At 39.0% G+C, this 16784-nt stretch overlaps 1 protein-coding gene across 1 annotated transcript in view; it reads right to left on the reverse strand.

The window, feature by feature from the left end:
- Positions 1-16784, reverse strand: part of ADGRB3 (adhesion G protein-coupled receptor B3) — a 790044-nt gene that overhangs the window by 55381 nt on the left and 717879 nt on the right. The window contains exon 26 of the mRNA XM_018560884.1: positions 6425-6520. Coding sequence (XP_018416386.1) covers positions 6425-6520 — 96 coding nt within the window. The remainder of the gene's footprint in view (positions 1-6424; positions 6521-16784) is intronic.

Consider the following 16784-nt stretch of genomic DNA (forward strand, 5'->3'; position numbering starts at 1 on the left):
CCCCGCAACATGCGCTGCCAGCATTTCACCCCCCCCCCACAGCCTCAGGAGGAGAAAATTGTAGGGATGCCTCTGACAATAGGACCCATAACTATTACATATACTAAATGTGGTATCACAGTGGCTAAGTGGTAAACAATTCTACTTTGCAGGACTAAGTTCCTCTGTTTGATTCCTGGCATATTGCATGTGCTCCCTGTTGGTTCTTGTCTAACTAGGCCTTAGTATACTGTATGTATTCATGTGGAATAGGGATCTTAGACTGTAAGCTTCTTGGGGGCAGGGTGTAATGTGAATGGTACAGCACTATATAAATGTCTGTAATAAATGACAACAGGTTAACAAGTTTAGGTGACTAACATCTAACATCAGGTATTGTTAAGTTACATGTCACTATACTGTAATGTGTAAGTGTTACAGTTAAACGACTTACTGGGTTTCAAAGATAAAGTATTTCTACTACTGACAATGCATTAGTCCTATCACAGGCACTAACACAATACATACTACTTAGGGTTGCAGTCTATACACTATGTTGTGCATTGCATTGTCCTGACTGCTACACTGTAAGCGGTGTAGTACAATGCAGAGAACTAATCCCTGCACCCTATAGTTAGTTGTGTATTCATAGTTCTGACCTGTAAATTTTTATACTTGTGTAGTAGTATTTATATTTTATATTTATGGCTATGTAAACATATTTTCTCACATTCATCAGTACTCCGATGCTGCCTGTCAACTTGTGACCACCCATGACACAATACTAATTGGATAGGAGATAGTAGGGCTAATATATTGCCTGCAGCATACTGATGACACCATTCTCCCAGGATGCTTCTCTCAGGTTGAACTAGTGGGGCTGTCTAAGTATACAGAGGTTCTATTTTCTCACTTTACTGAAGTTCAAGAACTGTTTTTTTTAATATTATAAGGTATTTTTCATTTAAAGTTGCTCTTTAGTGTGCTATGTCATGAATGTACTAAAGGAGACCCATGTTTTTCTTAATGGAGTGGGAAGGGTTAGAAACTTTGTTATGCTTTTACGGATGTCCCCTGAAACATTCAAACTTTGGTACCCCAGCTGTTGTGAACCTACAAATCCCACCATTACCCTGCCTCTGGGAGTCATGTCTGTGGCTGTCAGAGTCTTGCAATGCCTTATGGAATTTGTGTCTTCACCACAACTGGAGGGCTGAAGTTTGGCTACCATTGCTCCAAAAAGAAGATTTCCCATTCACTCCCTGTGCTTGGGACATCCTGTCATACTTTGACACTGAGGGTGTTCTCAGGACAGTTAATGGGGTCAAATCTTCCCATAGGAAAAGTTGTTTAAGCCACTGTTGGAGGGGTTTCCCATGAATTGTTGCTCCACTGACAATAGGTGAGGAAGTGAGACACAGTGACAAAAAAAGTAAGAAAGCCTGAGTTTCAAACCCTTCCTCAAAAAACTAAAAAAGAAAAAAAACAGATTTGGCTAAAGCTTTGACACCAATACAGTATTTCATAATGTCAAGATTGCACTATGGTTTAATGTAAAACAAAACATATTAGCGTGAAAAATGTTTTGACTGGAGCAGTTCTTAAGGCCTGGTTCACACTGAGCGTTTTGTAGCGCTTTTTCTGCCCTAAAAATGCTCAAAAAATATGCCCCCGCCAAAAAAAAATAAACGCAATAAACAAAACGCCTGTCACTGGAAAAAGTACATGAGCTTTTTTTTAGCAGATCACAGCTCGTTCTGACCCCATAGACTTGATCGAAAATGTGCATTTGCTGTGTTTTTGCACACATTTTATACGTGTTTGCTTATTAACATAAATGAGGTAGAATCTGCTCACAAAAATGCACAACTTGATTTATGCGCATAAATCATGAGGAACAATAGGCAAAAATCGTGCAAAAACGTCCATCAAACACTCCTTGAAACTTTATTTTCTTAAAAAGGGACAAAATAAACCAATGGGCTTGTTAAATGACAAATTATTGAATTAATCACCAATCAAGATTTATAACAAATTTGTAATAGACAGATCACTGAAAATGTCATTCTGATTGACTACTAAGAGGCCATTGCAAAGTGCTGTTTGTTCTATAACATAAATGCAGTTAGGATATGAAAGGAAATAAAAGCATTAACTGCATTGATAGTTAAAGCTTGTACCTAAAATGATAAATAATTTGCTTTTTGTGTTTTCTGACCCTACATTTGATATTACTGGTTTAGCTTTTTTGACATGTGGCAGCTGTGCAGGGTACACATGTTGTCTAAGTTCACTTGCCCTATTATTCTCCTTTATTATACTTCCTATATCCATCACTTTACTCTCTTATTATTCGTCAGGGCGTATACTTTTGTAACAAAAGAGATGTCTTATTAAAAATTGAAAATGTGCATGTTTGTGGTTTGCATGCTTATTTTTTAATGAGGTTCGCTTGATGATCTTGGGCAGACTTGATTTCCTGAGTCTTTAGAGAACGGAGAACCCTGGAGAGTGCAAGGTCATTTTACATCTATTTTGTTGATTCATATTTTAATAAAGCATAGATTGTCTTTTAAAACAAAACATATGCTTGAAAAGATCATATAAAACATATTTTGATCTTCTACATGGAAGCCCAGTGAGGTACAGCAGTACATGCAATAAGCAATAGGCACACTTGCATAGTATAGGGTGGTACAAAATGACTATATTTTTTGTCATGATAATTTCTAAATGTTGAATATTATAAAGTTCAAAAATATGATCCAGCAACTGAGCTGTAAATATCTATAGTCTCCAATGGTGACGACTTCCCACTGTGTTGACAACCTCAGTGCAAAACTCTCATCTGGTGCTGTTTAAGTATACACAGGTAGATTTTTGCACGATCATTCAAACAGAAAATCCCATTGGAACATTCGGCACAGGCATAAGAAACCTGCCAATTGTCATTTGAAATTTCATTGAATTTTTATTTAACATTCTATTTTGGAATGAATGAAGGAAAACCACATTCACTGTTCGAAAATTGCTTCATCGAGAAACATTTTCCAACAGGCTCCTTCAAATTTCTTCATCACTGTGGTCGAAATCAATCATCATTTTGACACCATCAATGATTAGAAACTAGAACAAACATTTTGAAATAGATTTTCGCTTGTTTGAAATTCTAGCTGTGTATAGTCTACTTTACACCTGCAATAACTAGACATATGGGGTTATTCACAAAGCTAGCCGAAGGATCAGACGTAGCTCCAGCTGATCCCTTGGATAGTTGCGACCGCCTAATTCTTCATTAGATATGTGTTGATTTTTTTAAATAATCATTCAACCACAAATCTGCCATGCTTAAACTGACAATTAAGCCCCCTTTCAGATGGGTGGTCTAATCAGGTCCGTCAGTTTTTCAGGTGGATATAATCGGAAGCCCAATTTAACTTTATGAGCAGCTGGTTGTAAACGGACGTGTGTCTGTTTACATCCAATTACCCCAAATCTGTCTAGGTTTAAAAAGAAACCTAGACAGATCATTAGTGGACCTGATCGTGACAGATCAGAGGTAATTGGATGTAAACGTATACATGTCCACTTACATCTGACTCCCCATAGACCTAAAATTGCAAGATGGAGGAAAAAATGAATGGACATGAATGTCCCAAAAGTGACATCCATTCTGATCAGCAGGGGATCTGTGCACAGATCCCCTGCTGATCAGGACAGATAGGAGCCAATGCGAAAAGGTCATTTGGCGCTGGCTTGGGATTTGCCAGATGCAGCCAAAGGCCCCTTTTGACAAGGGTGCCTGTCCTTTTCGATCAGCAGGGGATCCATACAGATGCAGCCACTTTGCCCACTTGGCTTTCGAATGAATTCCAGGCTGACAGAGGCAGCATCTGTCAGTAATTGTACATGTGCTGGGATAGATGGTTCGGGATCGATGATTGTCCCTGGATGCAGACATATTGGGGTCTATTCACGAAGCTGCCGAGGGCAGCCGAGTGAATGACCGATCTGAAGTGAAGTGATCCGAACACTGTTCGGCTATTCACTTCAGGCTGGTACGGCTAATTTCAGCCGTACATCGGCTGAAATCAGCCGTACATCGGCTTGCTTCGTGTGGCTTCGGGTCGGCCGAACATGCTCAGCATGTTCGGCTGACCCGAAGTGCAGAAGGAGTTTGACTCAGCCGATCCAACATCTGGATCGGCTGAGCCGAACCTCCGGCAGGCTACTCACTGCTGTTCGGGCTATTCTTAAAGCTACGGCCAGATCCTGCGGAAGCTTCGTGAATAGACCCTATTGTGTCTAGCGAGAATCATCTATCCTAAACCACAGTTAATTGTTCCAAGTATTATTTCTTGCGGACAGCCACTGACAGATGCGGCCGCTGTCACCCTGTTATTTAAACGGGCACATCGGTCGCATTTGTACGGACACCCCTAGAATTCCTGCCTCAAGAATGCTAAGGTTCTTGCTGCAGGAATCCCCAGCCACAGCCTTACGCCCCGTGTGAATATAGCCTCAGTCAATTCTGAGATTGATGAGCTTGTAAACAATAACTTAGATTGAGAGAAACCAAAATGATGGCCCTGTTAACATTATTGAGTTGCGAGAATGCACGCATTCCCGTATGACAATATGTGTCATTTATTTTAACATGAAGTATGTATCAAGGACAGGCAGCAGGAGAGCTGTCAGCATAGTCAGCACATGACTAGGGAGCAGTACAGGGAATAAAAGTTATAGTAGCACTATTAATAATAACCATAATTGTATTTTATATTATGATAAAATTATGAATCCTCTTGCACACGCTTAAGGTGCCCACACACCGTACAATTTATCAATAGCAGATTTTCTGTGGTCAGATGGAAAAAGTGCAACAGATTGGCCCAGGTGGAGATTACTCCATCCACACAGTTAAGTGTAGATGGAGGAATCTGTTGCCCCTTTTCCATCTGACCATAGAAAATCTGCAGATAATTGTAAGGTGTATGTCCAGCTTTATACATCAACTCTAATACAAATTTCGTTAAACTGTACTTCATTCAACTTTTTTTGTAGAAACCACAGCCCTCCTATCAGGTTTTAACAGAGGTGACATGCAGAGATGTGTGTTTGCAGGGTTAATTTCAGGACAACAAATCTACACTGTAAAGAGAGATGTGTCTAGACAATCCTGAGGTCTGACTAAAGCCCTTCTATACTAGAGAGCTCACAGTTTAGTTTTCCTAATCAACGTCCCTAATGAGGCCCCCCAAGCAGCTGTGTGGGCTGCTATGGCTATTGTTAAACCAATGCTGCACTGCCAACATGCTGCTCTGCCTGCTGCCTCCTATGTGACTGAATAAGGTGCCATCTGAAACAAAGGTCATGGGTTGTCTCATTATAGGGATGGCTCTGCTTATACCGTCAACAATTTAGGGCAGTGCAGAGAGGGAGCAGGATGGGGAAGGAGATGTTATGGTTACAGGAGCTTGTCCTGCAGATGGGAGCAGTAGGAAAGAGAGAAAAAGCAGTAAAAAGAGGAGAAAGAGCAGAATGGAATGCTGCTGACAGTGGTTAGCTCTTATTCTGGGAACAATCTTAGGCTGTCAACACAGCAGGGCTATTAGTGATGAGGGTAAAAGAAGCAGGATAATAAAAAGTATTTGGCATGATAGTGAGTGTATAGGATTTGGGAGTATAAATTAAATAAGAGAGGAAAAAAGCAGTAGAGGGGGGGTTGGGGTAGAAAACTACAAGTGTGTAAGTAAAACTGTGGGGGGTAAAATTTGACAGGGATGAAAATAGAAATGGAGAGCATTTAAGCTATATGCAAACTATAGAGCAGAGTTTAGGTATACTGTTGTTAAGATAAATATAGTTTCTTCTGGTTAGGAGTACATTTAAAAACAATTTGCCCTGTGAGTTTTCTTTTTGTGAGAAAATTGGCAAAACTTAATTGTTTTTAATATTTTTTCTTTTCAGATTGAATGTATTTTGATGTAATACTGCAATGTAACCACTAGGTTTGGAGCTGAGGATCATAGAAAAAAATTGTTGTTTCAAAAGCTCCTCAGTTCCGTCTAGTGGCCATAATGTGGTATTAGATCACAATATATTCAACCTGAAAACAAACGTTAACATATATTCACAAGGCAAAGGGTCCTGCTGATTGTTTATGAATAGACCCCTTAGTGTTTCCTGAGACTGAACATTTTTTTCAAGGAATCCTGAATCATAAAAAGGTTGAAAAATGTTGGTCTAAAGTGATTCTGTCTATTAAAAATATGCTGCAAAAAATGCCTGTATGTTCTACAAATTACTGATGGCTACATCAAAACAATACTCCTTTCCCATGTCTATATCATAAACAATTGATAATAATACTGAATAATCCACATACTGAAATTCTAACTTATCATAAATGATCAATATCCAGTAAAAAAATATGAAAACCAACCATAATTTGGGCGTGTCCATTTGGAAAGGAACTTGAGGAATCTGCATTAATTGGATCCTGGCAGTTTCTAAGCCGACATCTGAAAGCATCCTGGACCTGTAAAGACAAGACAAAGTATATAATATTATTTATAAAACTGATAAAACTCAAAAGTGATTTGTGCTACCTTTATTATCTATAAAAGGTTAATTTTTCAAAATAATGCTGCTTCTCTGCTTTAGATACTAATACAGGCCACTTCAGTCATTTACTCAAAATATAGGAAGAGTGAGGAAATCTGTTTGGTTTAACCACTAGATCAGTCACAGTGTTTTAATCAGAAAAAGTAGTGATACAAAAACATCTCAGAACAATGCATACAGGCCTTAGTGTTATTATGCTTGCAATAAAGTGACATTAGAGTTTCTGTTTTAAAAAATAACAGCGGCTGCAAATTGAAGCAAGTCATTTTATTAATATTATATTACAAAACTGTTTCTAGAGCACTTATATGTTTTATGACATTTTTTTATAGCTTCAATAATTTTATTTAATCTAAGCAGATAAAGAATTACATATAGCCGCGTATAACAAGTCTGCTGAACAAGGTCTGTTTTAGGCGTCTAATATGGATTACAAGGATTATATACCACATTCCATTACCACAGTACCACTTATCCATGCTACACCATTTTTGCCTTTATTCTATATTTCCCTTCTTATGTGCACTATTGATGTTCAACACATAAGTAGTAGATCCAGACGTTCATTATATTCCATGCGTTGTTCAAATAGTCAGTAGTTAATGAGTCTTCCAATGGAAAACGGAAAACATTCAATAGGCAGTTGTCCAAGGTCCTCATATCATGCAGGAAACCAGATTTATACTTTGAGTAGTTGGTGGTCATGTTATGTATAAGGTAGTTATATCACTTTTAAAAAAATGAGTTTTCAATAAAGTGCATCTCCAGAACTTTTTTTTGGATAGACAGGACAGGAAGTGCATATGTGTGTGTGTTAGCATAGTAAACACATAAAAAAGCCTAACTAACCCAAAACATTACTTTGTAGTTTAGGATACAGTGAGGAAGAGTTGCAACTTCTGCCAGGTATTTATTTCTGTCTGTGACCTCATTGGGAAGATTTTCCCTCACTTCTTGTCCCTGTGATTCCAGTACAAGAAATGAAAAGTGCAACCAGCACTGCTACAGAAAGGCACAGAAAGCAAAAAAAATGTACAGTAATCTACCCCATTATTCGGCATACACAGGGATTGGTAGATTCCGGATAAATGTAGTTTCTGGTTGCTTGAGAGTTACTATTAAAAGGTCTAATGCTATACTCTGCGCTATACAATAACATAAACTCTTTTTTTACTTCATACTAATATTGAAATGCAGTAATTGAAAGCAAATTAAGACAAATAGACACACGATCATTTCCAGGATAATACATGCTGCAGATCAGCAAAACAGTATACAGGGGATTTTTTTCTCTGGTCAAATGAGAGTTCTGGTTAGTTGAATACCGGATAACTGAGAGTTTACTATATAAAGTTCTAACCCTACCTCATTGTAATAAAAATACTATTGCCTATGTTCACATTGAAGAGTTTTACTATCACCTCCCATTCTATCTTGGCCCCAAGCTATAGTAAAGTCTGAAAGTTTCCTATTCCTAGATTTATTCCAACCCCCACTTCCTGCACATGTGTGTAGAGATGGCTGATCAGTTCACTGCTGTGTACAGGCAAAAAGTGCTATTATTGATGCTAGTATTGATTATCATTTGGGCATAAGGAACTGCTCATATCTGCAACTTGCTGATGCAAAGAATAAGAGCATATACAGTACCCTGCATGTAGTTTTTACAGGTCGGACAAAAAAACAAGCATACAACTCAATACAATTCAAATATTCAAGCAAACCATCATTCCAGTGCTGGGCAACCAATCGCACAAATACTGCAGTAAGTAGGTCAGCGCTGAGGCAACGGAGACCATGCCTGCATACTGCCTCTGCCCACTCAGCTCCTCCTCTTCCTGCTTAATTCCACCTATCCACACCCAGTTCCTGTCCCTCTTTGCCCCAGTTAGCAGGAGCATAATAAAATCATAGAAGTGAAGGTGGGGTCAGAGGAGAAAAGATCCAATGGAAACTGAGGCATGTTTGAGACTATGGAGTCAGTTTGCAATCTGGAGTCGAGATTTGCTCACAGTATCTGCTGGCTGAGTTACACTATGCAGGGAATAATCACAGTATTGCTCAGCTTCTATGTTCTGTATTTGTGTGAAGTTACCTCTGATCTGAAGAAATTTCCAGACAGATCACTTATTGATGTAACTAGCTGTATCTGAGTGAAGTGGCCCAGAGGATTTCCTGTCTGCAGCACCACACAAATAGGAACAATTAAAGCCACAAAACTCTCAATACCCCCTACACGGGTGAAAGACTGATCTCAGGTTTTAGTTTATGTAAATAAACAAGAGCAGCTCTAATGAACAGTGTTGTAAATGTCCATCATCAGATGCTATGAACACATCCTAGCACCACAGCTTCCTCTTGCCAGTGCTGTTGATGTGAAGTGGGGTTACTTTTCCCACACATTAACATTTTCAATTGTGGCAGAACAATGCGTGATGCTGCTGGCAAGTGTGTTCTAAAGAGGACAGGGGATTTTTTTTGCTCCTCTGTCACCACCAACACACCCACCCACAGCAACTCCTCCCTTCCTAAAAGCAAACTTTTGTACTTTAGACAGACAGCTCTTGAACAACCTATGTCACTTAGGAAATAACATATGGGTGACCAGCAGATCCTGCCTCCTGGCTGCTGTAGCTGAAAATATTTTTGGAGTCCAGTGATGACAAATAAAGTAAGTAAAAAATTCCTGCTCGGCCATGCTTTTGAGAGAGGGAGGGAGGTTTTGGTCTGCAAACAGTATGTTCCTGGAATCCATCAACGATATAAACTATATACCAATTTGTGGACTTAAGACAATTTTAGTTTCTGCAATCAGCATTAGTTTTTTTTCAAATGTAATAGTCCACATACTGTATCATGGCATTACATTTGAATGTGCAAGCTGCAATTCCACAGTTTATATCGTGATTCTTAGGGGTCTATTCACGAAGCAGCCGAAGGATCTAGCCGTAGCTTTGGCCGATCCTTCGGCTAGCCCGTACAGCTCCCGAACTTAGCCGAGCGGCTCAGTCGAGCCGAACGCATATGCCTCGGATCGGCTGAGCCGCGCTGAAAGCCGAAGCTGGCCGAACGGCTGGCCGACAGCCTGCTTCTCACAACTGGGCGGAGCCAGCCGTGATCTTACGTCTGGCTCCAGTCACTTGCAGAGAGATCAGCGTCCCTGGTTACCAGCTAACCAGGGACACTGATCTGCAGACAGCAAACTCTCCCGGGCACTCTGGGAGTCTCCCGCTCCCGGCCGCCCAGGAGAGAAATGCTGCTTTTTCTTTTTTTTTCTTTATTCTGACACGAAGCCTTGACATTTTGCCCATAGGAATGTATTGCTAGATTCCTATTGGCTATTTCAATTTGCAATAGCCAATAGTAAACTAGCATTGCACCCGCCCTCTGCTGCAGTTCTCCATCAGGTCCATCAGCAGAGGGCGGGTGCAATGCTAGTTTACTATTGGCTATTGCAAATTGAAATAGCCAATAGGAACCTAGCAATGCATTCCTATGTGCAAACATGTATTTATTTTTTTCTATTCTGACACAGCTCCATGTCAGAATAAAGAAAAATAAAATAAAAAGCAGAATAAAGAAAAAAAAAAGAAAAGGCGGCTGGAAAAGGATTAGTGAAAGAAGCATGGTAGGAGCAAAGTGATAAAAACATATGGGATAAGTTATTTGGACAAAAGTGGACTTGTTGCTAATATTTTCATAGAAATTTTACTAAGGGCAACTGCACCATGAACATGCAACTGTGTGCTGCGATAAAGAAATGTGAAATGGTGCAATTTCAGGGTGTTTAATAATTCCAAAACACCTCTGTCTTGAATGTAATTCAAATATTTCAAACAAGTCTTTTAGCATTTTGCTATAAAGTTGGTTTGACTTTCAGCTGAGTGTCTGGGCTATCATGTCCATGCTGCTTCCACAACACTTCTGATTCCTTACTGTAATGGCTGAGATAGATTGCAAGAAATGCTTAATTTGGTAGATTGCAAGAATTGCAGCAAAAATATCTTGAAATTGTCAATGTAGGCATTATTTTCACAAATCTACCAACCCATGCATTACAGTGGAAAGAGGTAGCTATATAAAAAAACAGCCATTGAGCATCTGATGTCCTGTATCAATTGACAAGATGACAATTATTATAACAATACAGATATCAAAAAGCATTAGATGATTATGGTGTCTACTGTATGTGCACTATCTTAATACAGGAAGTGTGAAATCGGAAACGTTTTGGGCAGAGAAAATATAAGGCTGAATTTTCATCCTATAAGTTACTTCTAGTGGGGCCAGAGGGGACTAATTTGTACAGAGACATACACACTTAAGGTGCCCATACACCTTCCGAATAACGGCAGAATTTTGTTTGCGATCGCGCTTTCGTCCGATATTCGTAAGGTTGATGGGCAGTGTACAACCTCAAATACTATACAATCCTACGCCTTTTCACTTTCCTGCAGGTTAGAAAACTTCTGTTGAATCATATGATTTTCGCTTTGTGTCGTTTCCGTACGTCAAAAATCGTACGATTAACACTACTCATGCACGAAAATCCGTGCAGTCGATTAACAAAATTCGTCCAGGTGATTTCTGATACAGAGCGGTAATTGAACTATGTGATGGTCGGGGCAGGATAGGGCCGCCGTACGAAAATCAGACGATGGTTCGATCATCGGATGAAAATTTTCGTCCAATGATTGCAAGTTGTATGGGCACCTTTATACAATCAGATACAAGATAAAGATTGCACAGCTGTCAGAATTTGAATACTGCACAAGAGATACAGTGGTGATTAAATGATCAGGAGTGAGCTTTATAGAATGGTTCACCCTTTGCTAAACAGAAAAGAGCATGTGACAGTAGATAAACTATTCTGCTAGGCAAAGAGTACCAGGAGCATTGCACTGGTGAAGAGTATAGTAATGATAAATTACTAAAGGAGTTCAGCATGTCCGTCCAAAAAAAACCCCCAAAATTATGAAGATCCACTTTAATTACCCAATAAGGAGTAGATGGAATAAACACAGCAGGAATTTGCTTTGACATAATTGGATAATTGAAGTGATTATTCACTTTTTTATTGAGAGACTACTTAACTACTTTAGTAAATCAGCTCAGTATTTACAGTAACAGTTGTTTTGACAATCATGAGACATTATCAAGTTTGACAGATGGTAAGTTATATATGAACAAAGATTATATACAGTGGAATCAGTGAGTATGACAGCCAGCGGGAGATTGTGTACTGTGAAATAAGTCACTATGACACTCAGTGATATATAATATAGAGATACATTAGTTGGTGTGATAGTCTACAACATACAGTATTTTATATATACACATTTATCAGTGTAATTGCTAGTGAGAGCTCATATCTAGTGACATTAGCCAGTGTAATAGTTGACAGGGCACACTGGAGTTGATTTACTAAAGGAGTGAAGGCTTGAAAAAGGGTAAGGGCATTTTACATTTCCCTTGCACATGATTGGGTATCACAAGTGAACATAGCTTCACCTTATTTACTATCATTCTTTTTGCAAAGTGAACTTTCACTTTGCTAAGTGAACAACATCTACTCCTTTAGTAAACTAACCCATTGTATACAATAATATTAGCTGGTGTGATAGTCAACTTTTTCAATCCTCAAGTGGGAAAGAGCAATTAGTACATTTGATTGTGGCGCATTGCATTTCACATAAACTATTATGTTGCAGTATGAATAGTTTATTAGGTGCACAGTATGTATGATATGGGGTTTTCCTAGAGTTCCATGTCACCAGCACAGCAAGACCTTTATGTTGAAGGTGCCAGGGCAACATAGCCTTATTATGCAGAGAGGTGCTGTGCTCTTAGAATAATACCATGTTAACAGGCTTGTGGCGATAACATATTACCAGAGATGTAAAAGCTGATTTACTAAAGGAGTAGAGCATATTCTCTATCCAAATACATTTTCACTTATCTTAGTGAATGAGATAAACACAGTAAAAAATTCCTTGTGCAAAGAGAAAATTCACTTAGCTTAGTGAATAAGGTGACATTGTGTTGACTTCAATTATCAAAATTTGTGCAATCTAAAGTTCAATTTCTTTTAACCTCCCTCGCGGTATGATTATGTCAGGAATTTTGTACCAAAAGCGGTACAATTTTTTGCATGGAAATTTGGTGTTATGTATTGTAGGCCTGCAATACGTCCATGACATCCAAAAAGCGTCCCTTTTGATCAAAAGCGGTTTTAGAAAGTCACTTTCAGTGTCTGATGACGAATTTCCCAACGAATCGCTATCGCTCAATTCTGCAAGTGATTCTAATTTACTATCGCTGTTTTCTACCTGGTCTCAAACCGCTTTTGACCTAAAGGGACGCTTTTTGGATGCCATGGACGTTTCTCAAGTTTCCAGGCAGAAAGAACGGTAAAAGTGCAGGCAGGGCACTGGACAAAGCTCTAGGGACAAAATCGAAGTGAAATAGTTTGATACATAAGTGTAATCATAGCAGATTACATTGTATTGTATGCATTCTGTGTAACTGTAATGTTTTCACTTTTGAATTTCCCGCCTGCTCCGCCCCCCGCTGTGACGCCTGAAAACGAAAGTAAAACTCAGATGCCGGCCGCGTACAGAAGAGGACGCCGCGTGCTCGCAGGGACAAGGTAAGTTATACTTTTCTGTGCAATCCCGAGTCTGGCTCGGGGTTACCGCTCCTGGTACTGGAAATTAACCCAGAGCCAGACTCGGGAATACCGCCAGGGAGGTTAAAGTGAACATGCTCTGCTCCTTTAGTAAATCAACCCATGTGTGCCTATATTGCCAGCAACAGTGTGACTATATTACAAGAGACAGTGAGGTTAATTCACTAAATGAGTCGAGAATCTTCACTCAATAAATTGTGTGATTATTCACTCTGTTATCCAATTGGATGATTGAATTTAAAGTGGAACTAGACCCACCATCTTAACTGTCTCCCCAAATTGGAGACAAGGCATACCTCTGGTCTAGATGTCCTGTGTCCTTATTTCAGCCGTTCAAGCTCTCAAAATGTTGGTGTCATAGCTGATCACATATGCAGCGCCATGGCAACTGCAATCCAAATATAGGCTATAATGGCACCCTCATTGGGTGTAAAGGAAAGGAGGGTGTAGTTCTGCTTTAATATTCACACGATTTATTGATTGAAGATTCTCAATTTCTGTAGTAAACCAGCTGCAATATGTCTGTATTACCTTTGACAATGTGGTCATTTACCACAGACTGTGTGGTGATTTTTTTTAGAGTGAGTGAAGCCATTTCCGCATGTTCTTCACTATAACCACACACTTGCCACACTTACAAAAAAAACTCTGCATTAGTTCCTATTGTGTTTTCCCTCTGTACATTGAGAAAGGAGAGTGGGGCAAAACGGTTTGCTGAACCATGTTTTACTGTGAGCACTTTATGTCTGTGAGCAGGACATAGACATTGCTGGGGATGGTAGACACTGCTCAGCATGCATGTGTATGAGTATGCAATGAGGGAGGAGTGTCTGTGAACAGGATGTGAACACTAATGTGAGAACACACACTGTACTAAGATTTAATCTGCTCTGTACAGTTAAATTCACTACTGGGGTAGAGGGTTAGAATCCTCCAAGGCTAAAAACTGGAAGTTGCAATCTGGCTTGATCTGGTATAACTATTATTTATAATAAATAGCATATAAACACTTGAAAGCCATTAGATTTTATAAAAAATAAATAATTAAACATAACCTTGCTAACATATTCCCCTTGGTGAAAAATGTCAAGTTTTTTATAGTTTCAGAAGCATTATGGATGGTGTGATGACTAGCAGTAAAAAGCTCTATTGATCTTAGTGTATGAAATTAGCATTTTCACCTAGTAAAAAGACCTGGTGTTAAAATCACAAATTAAAGCCCCAGGTGTTAAATTAGGCCTGAGATATTTCCTTTGAATACTTAATGTGTCTCTCTTTAATAGATCAGGTGATTTTATTTCAAGTTATAAGATTAGATGTCCCTATAACGTTAAAAAAATGAATGAATGAATTTGTTTTTCATGTTATTCTGTTGTAAAGACTGAACACTTGTTTGATTTTATGAAATTAAATACACAAATTAATAAGTAATTAAATAAATACAGAAGTTGTCCATACACTACCTGTTTTACCATGCTGAAACAATTTTGAAATGACAACACTAAAAACCATAAAGTAAGTTTTTTTTAAAAAGGTAACTCATTTCTGCAGTAAATCAGCTGTAATATGTTTGTCTTACCTTAGATAATGTTACCATTTACCACAGACTGTGTCCATTTTTTAGAGTTGTGAGTCATAAAACCACATTTAACTTTAAATTTAAAATGGAACTATGGGCAAAATAAAAAAATGATACATATGATGCAGCCTATCAATGGCATTAACACAATAATCTTTGATTTTCTAAGTCCCCCTGCAACAGACCAAGCTGTCCAGCAAAAGTGACAGCTAGCAGATTAAAACAAATCATTTAAACCTGACTGGGATACTTACAATGGTCTGTTTTAATCTATATAATTAAACCATTTATCCTAAAAGGAAACAGCTTCTGTTACCATTTAAAAAATGTTAGCTAAAGGCAGCATTTCATTTTTAGTCCATGTAAATCTACTAGTCCATCTAACACTACCCACTCCTACACAGGCTGACAATGCTGCTGTCCAAGGGTGGCTACATTGCTCTTTCATAGATACAGTGCAGGCGTGAGTGTAGCCACCTGTAGGCTAGGTTCACACCAGATGCAGTGCGTTCCGGCCCGATTCTGGCCAGAACGCAATGCATCGCATTGCGGCAAGCTCACTTTTTTTGTGGGGCAGGAGGGGGCGTGACGGGCCATTGAAGTGAATGGCACCATATCCACACCCTCTGGCCGCAATGCGATCGCTTGCATGGGATCGCAAGGCACATTATGCCTGTGGTCCGGTGCAATCAAAATAGTGCTTGCAGCATTTTGATCGCACTGGACCGGACCACAGAAATTATGCGTCTTGCGATCTGGTGCTGCCGATCACATTGCGGCTGGAGGGCGTCGCTATGGTGCCATTCACTTCAATGGCTGACCACGCCCCCTCCTACCCCATAAAAAAGTGATCTGGCCGTAATGCGATGCAGTGCATTCTGGCCAGAATCGGGCCGGAACGTACTGTATCTGGTGTAAAGCTAGCCTAAGACAACACGTGTTATGAGTGAAAAATAAGAGGAAAAAAAGGCTACAAAATTCTATAGACTTGTGTATTGCAATACATGTTTGTTTTTGCATTTTTTCTTGGGTTCAAGAGAAGGTGAAGTCATTTATTTGCTAGACAGCTAGAAAAGCTATTTTGAAAAGTTGGGAGGGTAATAGTAACATAGTAAATATTAATTCCAGAGGAATTTAAAGACAAACGTTGTCAATCAATTATCTCAAAGATGCAACACAATAACCACATGCGACACAATCACAATCAACAATTTTCTACAAAGAAGAGGTCTTACTTACCTCCACTTTCCTTATTGCCAGTGGCAGTATTTATTTATGCATTTGTGGCAACAATAGCACCATACAGTAAAAGTGTTGATAATGCCTTATTGAATCACTCCCAAGTACTTGCTCATTTTACTTTTGCCATGGATTGGCCGCACAATAGTTGTGTGAACTATGCTTGACTCATTATAATATGTCTTGAATTAACTAAAAAGATTTATTAAGTCTGAAATGCCAACCATACCACTATAAGTCTGGATTAAACTTTTGAGATGTGGTTAACATCTGGGACCACATTGAAAACTTCAGATAGGCAGCTTTTATATAGTTACATAGTTACATAGTATTTGAGGTTGAATAAAGACATATGTCCATAGTGTTGGACAATTTTACACAGTAACTGCTAAAGTACAAATCTATTATCTATCTATAAAATAATATTTTTCTAGTTTTTAGATAGAATGTAGAAACAATAAAATCTCTGTCACTGGGAGCATTCTCTGTGTTTCCAGGTGACTGCTGTAGCTGGGGCAGAACATTTTAGTTTATCCAACATATGTTTTTTCACTGTAAGAGGAACTCTGTGATGACAAAAAAAAAGGGATTTTCCATACTTTTGGGGAGAGTTCTACTCATATTCAATTGTGAGGCAGGAAGGGAAATCTCCCCAAAGAGGTCACATATTGT

The sequence above is a fragment of the Nanorana parkeri genome, unplaced genomic scaffold (assembly GCF_000935625.1).
Source record: "Nanorana parkeri isolate BGI_ZX_2015 unplaced genomic scaffold, ASM93562v1 scaffold484, whole genome shotgun sequence".
NCBI classification, from domain to species: domain Eukaryota; kingdom Metazoa; phylum Chordata; class Amphibia; order Anura; family Dicroglossidae; genus Nanorana; species Nanorana parkeri.